The sequence below is a fragment of the Callospermophilus lateralis genome, chromosome 1, assembly GCF_048772815.1.
Source record: "Callospermophilus lateralis isolate mCalLat2 chromosome 1, mCalLat2.hap1, whole genome shotgun sequence".
NCBI classification, from domain to species: domain Eukaryota; kingdom Metazoa; phylum Chordata; class Mammalia; order Rodentia; family Sciuridae; genus Callospermophilus; species Callospermophilus lateralis.
The window spans coordinates 121,129,402-121,140,995 of record NC_135305.1 but is presented as its reverse complement, the minus strand read 5'-3'; the positions used below and the strand labels follow the sequence as shown (position 1 = coordinate 121,140,995).

Here is an 11,594-nt window from a genome sequence, read left to right as displayed (position 1 = left end):
GTGTGAACCTGAAGGAAGTTACTGAGCCTGGAAGGCGGAGTCCAAGGGAAAGAGAAGTGAGACAGGAGCCTGATGAAGTCACAGGAGCCAGATCCCAAGAGTTGTGTGTGGTCTGGGGTAGGAAGTTCTGACCATATCATTAGAGCAGTATGAAGCCACAGAGCATGTGTGTTTTTGAAAAGTTCCTTCCAGGTGAAGGGGCCCTGGGAGAGGGGACAGGGAAGAGCAGGGAGGAGGCCAATGCCACTGTCCAAAAAATGGATAATAGTGGCCTGGCTAATGGAGGGATTATAGAAAACAGGGCTAGGCTGGAGGCTTGAACAGGCTATGATAGGTCAGAGACAATGTCCTAGTTTCAGCATGGGTGGCCCACTGCTCTCCCTTTATTCCCTTGGCTGTACCCACAAGGAATGACACAGGATCCAAGCAAAAATAGTTTATTTGAGGATGGAAGACCCAAAAATGGGAGGACCAAGAATGAGGCTGTAGCAGCTGCCTGGAGTTGGCATAGACTACCCCAAGTCCTTGAGGGATCTAGCAGTGGTGAGCCCTTTCTTGGAACCCCACACTGCTTACCCCACTGGAGGAAGAAATGTGCAATTGTTAAGAATTGTTGTCATCATAACACATTGAGATTTTTCAAAGTTTGCCCAGAAATTTCAGTGTAACAGTTGATACAGTTTTACTAATCATAAAAATTAGTCCAACAGGTGCAGTGACTATGCCAGGCTTTGATCCACCATCCCACGGTGGATGGGGTCTGTGACAGGGTAAGATAGGCGGGGACAAGAGGTAGATCTCTCTGGAAGTCACCATTCCAGCTCTTAGGGAGTCCTTCCAGAAGGTGCCTCTCCTTCCCTTGGCCTGGTGGCTGCCTGCTTTCCACTTCTCCCATGGCCATTGGCCAAGGTTGATTCAGGATGAGGCTGTCCTGGGTGTGGTTCATGAGTTCCCCCAGATCTCAAAGACCTTTGCCAGGCTGCTCTCTTTGCCACAGCCCCCGGCGGGCAGCCCACGAGGCCACAAACTCGCAGTTGTGGTAAAGGAACATTCCTGAAAGGGTAAGCGCGATGCCCACATAGCTCAGGGTGCTGAGGTGGCTGCCAAACAGGAGGTGGGACAGGATGAGGTTGCCCACGACAGTGAGGTTGCCCAGCACATGGACGGTGAGAGCGGAGGTGAGGGCCAGCAAAGAAAAGCTGGCGAGGTTGTAGACCACAGACAGGAGGCAGCTGAGCAGGACACAAGCCCAGAGGCGGGAATCTGTAGGAACGGGTGGTGGGGCCACACCAGCCTCCAGCACCAGTGCTGCACCCGCCAGCAGGCAGAAGCTGGGCAGCGAGGTTGCATACAGGAGAGTCACTGCATCTAGCCTTTCCTCCTGCAGCAGGGCACCTGCAACCAAGACAGTGACAATCAGGACCCAGTGCAGTGCAGAGACAAGCCCCACTAAGCCAACCCAATGTGGCCTCCAGGGCTGATCTCAGGAAACCTGCCTTGACCATTCATTCAGGGTTAATGACTCTTGCTCTGAACTATGACCGTCAATCAGGAGAGTCAGACCACCTGGGTTTGTGTCCTATGTCCACTCCTGACTAGCTGTGACCTGGGCTCATGAGAGACACTCAGTAAACCTGTTTCCTCACTTGGAAAGTTGGGTAAATAGTAAAACATACCTTTTTTTTGCGGGGGGGGGGGGGGAGGTTAGTAATGGGAATTGAACCCAGGGCCTCACACATGCTAGGCAAGTGCTCTATCACTGAGCTACAGCCCCAGGGTGGCCTGTTTTCCTCCCTCGCTCGCTCCCTCCCTCCATTCCTTTTTTCCCTCCCTCCCTTTTTTTCTATGACAGGAATTGAACTCAGGGCACTTAACCACTGAGCCACTTTATTTAGAGACAGGGTCTCCCTGAGTTGCTTAGGTCCTCGATAAATTCCTGAGGCTGGCCTTAAACTTGTGATCCTGTCAGCTTCCCAAGTAGCTGAAATCAGGTTGTGTGCTACACACCAGCTAAAAGGATAACGTAAAGTTTTAATAAGTAAGCATTCAGTAAATATTTTTAAAATATTTTATAAAAGACTTATCTACTTCAAACTACTTCCCACAGGGTGAAACTAATGTACCTGGAACAACCAAGTGTCAATGAACACGAAAAGTGGCTCCAAAAAAAAAAAAAAAATCAAACTCTTCAGGGGCTCCCTAAGCCTGGAGGGAACTGTCTTAAGTTCTTAACCCATCTTTGAAGACCCTGTAATATCTGACCCACCTTTCTTAGCTCCAGCCCTTATCACACCCATCAAGATCCCACACTGTAGCTCTGAACACCTAGCAATGGATGGGCCAGCAGAGGGTCCTGCCACTTATTAGCTACATGTCAAAAAGGAGGAGAAGTCGGGGTGGGGAAGGAGGAGGAATTGGAGAAATAGGAGTGGAAAGGAGGAGTAGGGAAAAGAGGAAGAAGAGGAAGATAGATTTTTTAAATAAATGGTTTGAGTCAAAATGGTGGGTTCAGTCTTTGCTTCATGTATTTATGACCACTGGATGACAAGGGAACAAGAAAGTCATTGTTGGTTCTTGGCTCTTACTCACTGTTTATGACGATAATCAGTATTTTTTGCTACCAACATTAGGATTTGTTGAGATGGATCCAGAACTAAGAGGAAACTCTTTTTTTCCTTTTTAGTGGTATAGAGGATTGATCCCAGGGGCACCCTACCACTGAGTCACATCCCCAGCCCTTTTTATTTTTTGAGATAGGGTCTTTCTATGTTATGCAGGATGGCCTCAAACTTGTGATCCTCCTGCCTCAACCTCCCAGGTAGTTGGGATTATAGGCGTGTGCCACCAAACCCAGCAAGAGGAAACCTTTTAAGAGGAGATGCTGCTACCTTGCACAGGTGTGTGACTGTGTGCTGGTATGTACCTGTGTCTAAACATGCTTCCATCCAGCCAATTCACAAAGGAAGTAAGTGTTACTATCAGAGTCAGATACAGCCCAGGTGAAATGACAGTATACGCATGAGGACAGTGAGGTTTGGGGCCTTCTTCAAGTGTTTGTGGAGAGAAATGAGTAATTGATACAGGTCCCCTCCCAGGGTTTTCTGAGCCTCCGCACATTTTCTGACACGCACTTTCCAAACAGTCACATACTTGCTTACTCACTAAGGCTATGCTTAGAATAGGAAATTTTATTCCTTTCTTGATTTCATTCTGTTTTGACTTTGTTCTCCAGGCAACAGTCCCTCCGGCTCAAGCATTTCTAGAAATGAACAGATAATCAGAATGCCTCCTGCTTATTGGTTCCAAATTTAGCACCAACAGGAGCTGCCTCTGGCCTGTGTATTAAAGGGAAGGCTTTGGATTTTCAGGTGAATTTCACCCTTGCTGAATTTCACCCTCGGAGGCAGCAAGGTAGGAAAGTTCTAGCCTCTTCATCTAGCTCCTTGCACCTGTCTTGCATCCCACCCAATACCCCTGAAGCCCAGGGGAAGGGCAGTGATCCCCTGTCAGAGTCAAGTCACTCCCAAAATGTGAGTGTGTCATCCTGCCTCCTCAGTGACCCTTCCCCTGCTAGAAACCATCCATGTCCATTTTCTTCTTCGAAGGCATTTTTGTTTCATCTTCTGAGCATATCTGTGCTTGTGCCACATGCTGACATACCAACTGATCCTTCTCCAAACTCTGCTTTCTACGATTGGCCTATTCCCTTTTTGTCCCTACCTTAGCTGTATAATCACCCTCTCTTTATGTCTTAAGTCTCCATATGTAGCATGGGGAGGTAACAACACCCCTCTTACAGGGGATGAGGTGTTCAGCACAGGGCCTGATGTCCAGTGTAACTGCTAACCCCAGCAGCTGACATGATCCCCCATACCCTGGCATGGCCTTTTCCCATTCCCAGAATGCCCTTTCCAGCTCTGTCCCTATGAAGAGCTGAACATGGTGTGGTAGCTAAATTATGTTGTTGTTGTTATCATAGCTACACACTTCCTCCCCTAGGCAGGTGTGCTCAGGAAGAAGCACCTGTTCCTACCACACATGTGCCCACCTTGGCTATAGAACATTTCTCCTGAAAAGAGATTGTCTTCCAGGTCATATAAGAGCTCAAAGGACAGTGATGGAGTCAGGTTGCTCTGTGACACAGGTGGGTAGAGCTGAGAATAAGTTCAGCAGGCTAGCACCCCACTTCCCAGCCTTTCTATAGGTAGAAGAGTGGTATCATCCCACTTCCCCTATAGCTTCCCTAGGCTTCCAACTGGTCCAGATAGGAGGAAAGCTAAGGTTCTGCCCATTGCTGACTGGGCTCTCCCTTCCTGGACACTTATCTTCTGGTCCTATGGCATCTGCTCTCAGTAAGGGAGTTGTCATCTACACCCTAGTCTGAATCTGGCCCTGACACATCTGGCAAAAGAAACCTCTTCCTTTTCAAAACGTATTTCAGTCCCTAGGTCCAGTCTGTTCCTTCCATCTTAGCTGGGCTCCCATCTCTATTAGTGGGGCCTCCAGCCTCCTAAGCTTCATCCTTAGCACCTTGAACCAGGCAGCCTCACCAGCTTACCAACTGGGCTGTCAGAGCCACATCAATAAGTCCATCATTTAAGAAGTGTCTTCCCCATGACCAGGTCCAGGCCAGATGTTGGGGGCACAGAATTTCCCCAAAGCTTGTCTAATGGGAAGCAGATAGGTTATCAATGGCTCTGAATGCCCCAGGATGGGGAAAGCAGAGGACACTGTGGGAACCCTAAGTAAACATCCAACTCATCAGGATGTCAGGGAATTGAAACTTAGGAGGGAAGGAAGGAGCTAGCACAAGCTAAGAAGGGATCTGATGCAAGGCACATGCCATTCCATGCCTCCTTGCCCCAAGGCCTGGCTGTCCAAAAGCCACTCTTGCAGATAGGAGTTGCCTGGGATCCTGAGTGAGGAGTACAGCCTCAGCAGATTCTCAGTGGGTCTTGAGGCTAGGACCTTCCCAGCCTTGTGGCCCTGCCCAGGAGTGCCTCAGAGGGTCAGGTTTCCCAGAGCCAACTTATGCCCAAAGCTCATAACCAACTTCAGTACCCAGCTCATGTAACCTGAGGGCAAAAATAGAACCGGGCTTTGGCCTTGCCTCAAGGCCTGGGAGAATGGGGACAGGACCTCTGGGTCCCGGCTCCAGGGCAGGGCTTAGCTCTGACTCAAACTGCCCCAGGCTTAGGTTGTCCCCAACCCTAATCCACCAACCCTGGAAACTACCCTCTAACACTCCTCTACCCCTACCACAGCCATTCTCTTTCCCAGGCCTGAGTCTGGGTCTCTTCACAGGACCTCCAAACTGGGAGGGAGGGAGAATAAGAGGTGCATGGGACTCTATCAACTCTGACCCTCCTCCTCTGACCCAGAGAAGATCTAGACTTGCCCAAAGTTACCCAGAAAGTATGAGCAAAGACATGGCTGATACCCAGAACATCCTACCCAAGTGGGACACCTAAAGGAGGCCAGGGCACAAATTAGGTAGGGGCTATGTTTAGGAAATGTGTGACCCTGGGTCACATAAACTTCTTTGTGTCTCAGTCCTACCACTTGTAAAATGGGGATGAAGGCAGTAGTTGCTATGATAACTGAGGGTTAACACCTAGCATCAGGCCTATAACACATAGCTCCCACAAAACATCACCATTTCCTAGACTTGTTCAAACCCTGTCTTCCAAATTCCAGCTCAAGACCTGCCATCTTTTTCTTTCTCTCCCTGTTCTACACTTTTTGGTCTCTTTCTGGTCAGCTGACTGTCACCTGACTCCCCCAGCATGGATTCTGGGTTCAAATCTTACCTCTGTTGCTCACTGACATATCATGGTCCATAGCAAGGTCTCTATTAAACAGAGACAATATGGTACCTGCCTTGATGGGGCAGTGTGGGGATTCAGAGAGACAAAAGATTTAATGAGCCATGTAAGACATATCATTGGCAATTATTACTGCATATTAGCTAAACTTCCAGAGCCTGAAACTCACTTAGCTTTTGTTCCTCTCTGAGCCTCAGTTTCCTCATCTATAAAATGGGATAACGGTCACACCCTTCACAGGGACATCCAGACCACACCCACCCTAATTCCCACTTCCCCATATGAACTTACTCTGCTGAACAGACTTGAGACCTCGGAGGCAGGTGGCTGCCAGCAAGAAGCCACAGCCAGCAGGGGGTGCCCAGAACTCTCCAGCCAGGCTGCAGGCTGCCCCCAGGCAGAGTGGACCCATGGCAGCAAACTGTAGTGGATGGTGGCGACGTCCCAGCAGCAGCGCAGACAGGGCCATAGTGAACAGTGGTGTGGTGGTAGTAGCCAGCTGAGCCAGGTCCAAGGGCACAGTGCTCAGACCCACATTGCCACAGGCCATGGATGTGCCAAAGGTGAGGCTGAGCAGCAGCACTCGTAGGCGGGTGCTCCCAGGCATCCCGCGTCGTGCCCCCCAGTGGCATGCTAGTGCTGCCGCCAGCATGTGCAGCGCTGAGAGCAACAGGGGCCGCCTGAAGCCATGCACTGTGAAAATCCACTTGTTGAGGCTTGACATGCTGGCTCCTGCCAGCAGCCACACCAATCCTGCCACAGCCACACGGAACCGGCCAGGTTGCCGGAGGACCTGGGGGCTGCCAGGGGGCCACTCAGGGGATCCAGCCACTCGAGCACTTCCAGTCACTTCCACTGCTTCCGCTGAGGTCATCCTGCCTTCATGTTGTTCCAATGGGCAGCGGCACATTCGCACCAGTGGAGATGGGGCAGGAGGCAGGCTCCCCAGTGAGCAGCTCAGGTCCACCAGAGATCCTCACTTTGAGTCAGGCCAGACTCTGGTTCCTTGGACCCTGTGCCAGTCTCAGACAGGTGAGGGAATGGTTTCTGTGTGCCAGGTCCCCTGGGCCAGCCGAGGTCTGGAAGCTAGGCTATCTGTGTTCTGACTCAGATAAGGTAGAGTCTAGGTTGTGGCTGCTGGGATGCCAAGCGTGAGCCTGGTCTCAGAAGCTCCGCGCACCTCTGCCCCGGGCTGGATGAAGTCTCCACTCTCCTCCCTGCACCGAGTCTACGGTATGCTCTTAGATGGAATCCTCTTCTTTTCTCCTCTTCAGTGCCTAGGCCCTTTAGGGACTCCCGGACCTCCTGCGCGCTCCGGCTGTGACCAGGCCTGTCAGGGGCAATCCTGGCTCCGCACCGTGTGGTACCCGGGGGTGGTCGCGCCTCGCTACCTCCGATAATTCCCGGGATGTGCGTTGACACACCAACCTGCGCTCCGACCGGTGCCAGGCGGGGATCTCGGCTTGATTCCAACAGGGCCGGTGCTACAGCTCGGACTCGGACTCGGAGCTGCGCCGGCTGCGGCTGGGGCTGCGGCTGGGGCTCCAGGAGAGCCTCCCGCCCGGCTCCAGTCCCGCCCAGCCAGTTGGGCGCGGCCCGGCGTCCTTGGCCCCGCCTCCTCCACCACCTCCTCCGCCCGCGCCCCACGCGGAAAGTTGGGCCTCGCCCCCGGCATCACCCCCGGTCAGGCCCCGCCTCTGGAGCTCGGGTGTGTGTGTCTTGCCCCGCCCTCACGCCTAGGCTCTCAATCCACCGGTGATCGGCTTGGCAGGCCCGCTTCAGCTCCTCCTCCTCCTCCTCCCACCTCTGTCTGCTCATCTGTGGGTTAGAGTCTCCCTAGTTGGAGTCTTATCTGCTCCCCCATCAGTGGGGATCAGGACCCTCTCCATCTAGCTACAAGGCAAGTCCCCCATAAAGACCAACACGTAGTGCTGGATATATCTGGTATTCCCCAGAGCTTCCCAAGCTGTCGTAAAGGAGTGGGATATTGAAGAGGGACACACAGGCCCTATTCCAGGACCATTCTCAGACCTACATCATCCCTGCCCATAATTATCTTGTGGGGCCTTGGCATCCAACAGGGCTAAGTCACAAGGTCCCCTGAGTCCACTCCCTCACCCCTCCTATTCTCAATATACTCCCCCTTCTCCCAGCCCAGGGCGGTGCCCCCTCCGGCCACAGAGGAAAGCTGAATCACCACCGCTACCCACAGCTACGGAAGCAGGGTACCGCCAGCCGGTATCCATTCCTGGCCAGCAGCATCTGTTCTGTCCCCTGGTCACTCAGAGCTGACTTGTAGGTGAACTTCCTGGGGTCTACCTCCTACCCCCAGCCCTAGCAAGACAGCTCTGGGCTGTAAGGCAGAGCGGCTACCACTAAGTCTGCCTCTGTCTGGATTTCTGTTTTCCCATCCGAACGACAGATGTTTTCGTAGCTTAGGGTTGTGTAAACAGAGCGCACCAGAACAGGACAGGTCGACCCAGATTCCAGGCCTGGACCTGGTCTCTCTGAGCTCTGGAGTCCAGGTGAACAAGGACCAAGGCCCAGCCAGGGGCCCAGTACCATCTATGAGCCTCTTTCTTGTTGTCAGGCTTCCTTCTTGTGTGGAAGCTCCTGCCCCTGAACAGGATTCACCCCTGTCTGCTCTGACCAGCGAGTCCTTGACAGCTACCTGACCGGAGGAACAAAGACAGCAAAGGGGGACGGCTTAACTTGGCCCGCTCCGCCCTCTGGTGGTCAGAATTCCCAATAACTGCAAGTGCCTCTAAAGCCCTTCAGTCATTGGACACCGTGGAAAAACCTCAGCCTCACAGGAGACGGTTATTGTCAGACCTCTCTGTCAGGGGTTCCAGGAATCTACGTAGTCACGTTAGCTTCTGGTGATTCTGATGCCTGCTGGAGCCTGCAAATCACTGCTGAATGGCCCAAATTTCAAGGCAAGGGGCACAAGTAAGAGAATTTCCAGGCTGAGGACAAAAGATGGGACCATTTTAGGGTTTCTGCAGGAGGAGTTGTGGGAGGTAAACTGAACCAGACAAGGGGACAACCCCACCCTACTTATTGAGTTGGAGGAATCTGGGCCCCCTATGGGCTTTATTCTTTTGCGGATTTTGTCAATTTTTAAATAAGTTCCCTTCAATAAAAAAACAATGTTAAGAATAATTTTTAAAAGCAACAAAAACACCCTCATCTTTTCAGAGATGAGCTGGTAGGAAATGCTAGGTTGTGAAATCTGTCTACACTGCCTCTAAAGACCATACAAAGTAGCTCTCTCCTGCCCTGCCTCCTGAGAAGTGGCTATGAGGAAAGTGGATTAATTAAGTGAGATCTGGAGAGACGTTGGTGGTGGAGAAGGTGTATACTCCAGGGGGAGGGGAGGCTGAGGGCAGAGCTCAGTGAATATGATCCAGCAGTGACCATCCCAGTTGGGCACCCAGAAGGGCCAAAGTGCAGGAAGACAAAACTACCAGCTGCCAGGGAATAGAGCACTTTATCCCATCTGTTCTTTGGTTACCCCTGGAGGCAGGGGATTACTCTCACAGAAGTTTTGGTGAAGGGAAGGAAGCAGGTGCAGGGCCCTCAATAAGTTATTTTCATGTGGGAGAAGAAGGGATCAGGGTGACCAACTTCATGGAAGCAGCAAGGGACTCCTTCACATTCCTTGGGGCCTACCAGAAAGCCCAGAGTAGCCCAAAGTTGCCTACATCTTCCCAAGTCCCTCAAATCTGAGTCTTGCATGTTAGGGGGCCAAGCAGTGCTATGGGAAGTAAGCAGTGAAAAGTGGGACACTGGGATGACTAGAAGTGAAGAAGAATCCATTTCTAGCCACTGGGCCACAGAGGCTATGGGACACTCTTCTCTCTTTACTGATCATGAGCCTGGACAGATCATCTCTCCACTGAGGCCTCAGTTTTCTCTCATATGATCTATGAAGTGATCATAAGCATGAACATTCTGTGTAAACCCAGGCATTATCCCACAGCTGGGAAATGGGAAACAGGCTTAGGAGCAGAATGTCTGGAGCCATGGTGTTCTAAATGCAGGCTAGACCAAGCCAAGTCCTAGAGGAGAGCTTCTCAGACGCTGGCTTCTCTAGGTCCCTGCTGATTGTGCAAAACTACACCTGGCCAGTGGCTGTGGGACACATGATCAGAAAGTAAGAAGGAACTTAGGGCTTGAATTGGAAAGGTGGCAGAGTTCTGGCTAGAGCTCTACTCAGAGAAAGCTGAAGAAGAAGAGAAGGGTTGGAAAAATATAGGTAAGAGAGCACTGAGCCTCATATTAAAGTTCATTACTGTTCTTGGCAACTCCCGGTCTGCTTAGCAAATATCCTTTTAGTGAACTGCTGGGGGGCTTGACCCTCCAACATTGATTGTGGGGAGCTTGAGGGCACAGAGAAACCCCTCCGGAGACGGTTTCAGAGAACAGCATCTGCTTTATTGCTTTTATAGCAGGTGTGTGCCAATCTACATATAACAGTCATGATAGGCCGGGGGTGATACATACATATCATCTTATAGAAGTCAAGACACCAAGAGTCCAGAAACTACCACATAGCCCGACCCTGCACCAACAGGGGAATAACTTTTTGTCAAAGGAATAAGGAAATTGTGCTTGCCAGTGTTCTACCACCTTGTCCCACAAAAATAGTGTTCTATGTTAGGACTTCCCTGCTGCACAATGAGCAAGGTAAGCATTCCTCCATGCAGTCCAAGGTTAGGCCCTGCACCAGTGAATAGGGTTCAGAATCTTCCTGCTCCTCAGAGCCAGGAAGACAATCCCTCCTGGAGGAAGGAGCAAACCCAGCTCATAGACCCTGAGACCTGCCACAGCCAGTCTTTCCCATATGGAGGGGCTTGTGGCTTTCTCAGGTCATGTCACAGCGGGTAAGAGGCAGCTGAAAAGTGCCCTGTCAAGTGTCATTCACTAGGATCATTGGATGAGGATCTCAACTCTTCCACTTACAGATTGTGTGACCTGAGGCAAGCACCAACCTCTTTTAGTCACCACTCCTCTGGGGAAGAGTTGTAAGGGAAAAGTCACAGAGCAGGTCCAGAGTCCTCTCCCTACCACAATTAAGGAATGGCAAGTGAATAAACACTTCTGTGTTTTGAGTGAAGACATTTCACCTTAGAGAAACAGGGCTGGTTTGCACTGGCTTCCTGGTATTTTAATATTTGTTTCAATATAGAAGAATGTTTTAAATCACTTTCTTCCCTTGCCTGCCCAGATCCTTAATATCGGAAGCCAGTCCTCTAGGAAGAGGCACATGTTTAATCTGTGGCTTCTGGGACTTCAAGTTCGTCAGCTTGAACCTTATGTGCTATTCATCACCCCTCGAAGGACAGGTTCTCCTATAAACCTTGGTGGATATATGGGGTGCCCCTCCATGAACCCTGCATCATAAGAGGGTGATCCAGAACTTCAGTCCTGAACCTCAGTCCCAACACTTCACTTTACTGAGACAGGGTCCCCATATTTTGACTGCCAGGGCCTGAGTGGTGTCCTGAGTGTGCTGTGGCTAAAAGCTGGGAGTGAGACAATGAGACTCTGACTTTAGCCTTCAGTTGAATTGAGGCTCTGCCATGTAATTAGAATAATCACTGAAGTCCCTAATATTTAAAAATTTGTTCTTTTTAGTTATACAGACAGTAGAATGTATTTTGACATATATAATCTCATTTTTGTGGTGTCATAATGTAGAGTTACACTAGTCGAATATTCATATATTAGCATAGGAAGTTATGGCTGATTTGTTCTACTGTCTTT

The 11,594-nt window shown here is 50.8% G+C and overlaps 1 protein-coding gene across 1 annotated transcript; it reads right to left on the bottom strand.

Annotated features, from left to right (window-relative positions):
* Positions 1-512: 512 nt before the first annotated feature.
* Positions 513-7,364, bottom strand: Slc35e4 (solute carrier family 35 member E4). Its single transcript, XM_076865468.2, has 2 exons — positions 6,117-7,364; positions 513-1,395 (listed from the first exon to the last, which is right to left on the bottom strand). The coding sequence occupies exons 1-2, from the start codon at positions 6,733-6,735 to the stop codon at positions 962-964; spliced, it is 1,053 nt and encodes a 350-aa protein (XP_076721583.1). The 5' UTR covers positions 6,736-7,364; the 3' UTR covers positions 513-961.
* Between the last annotated feature and the right edge of the window lie 4,230 nt (positions 7,365-11,594).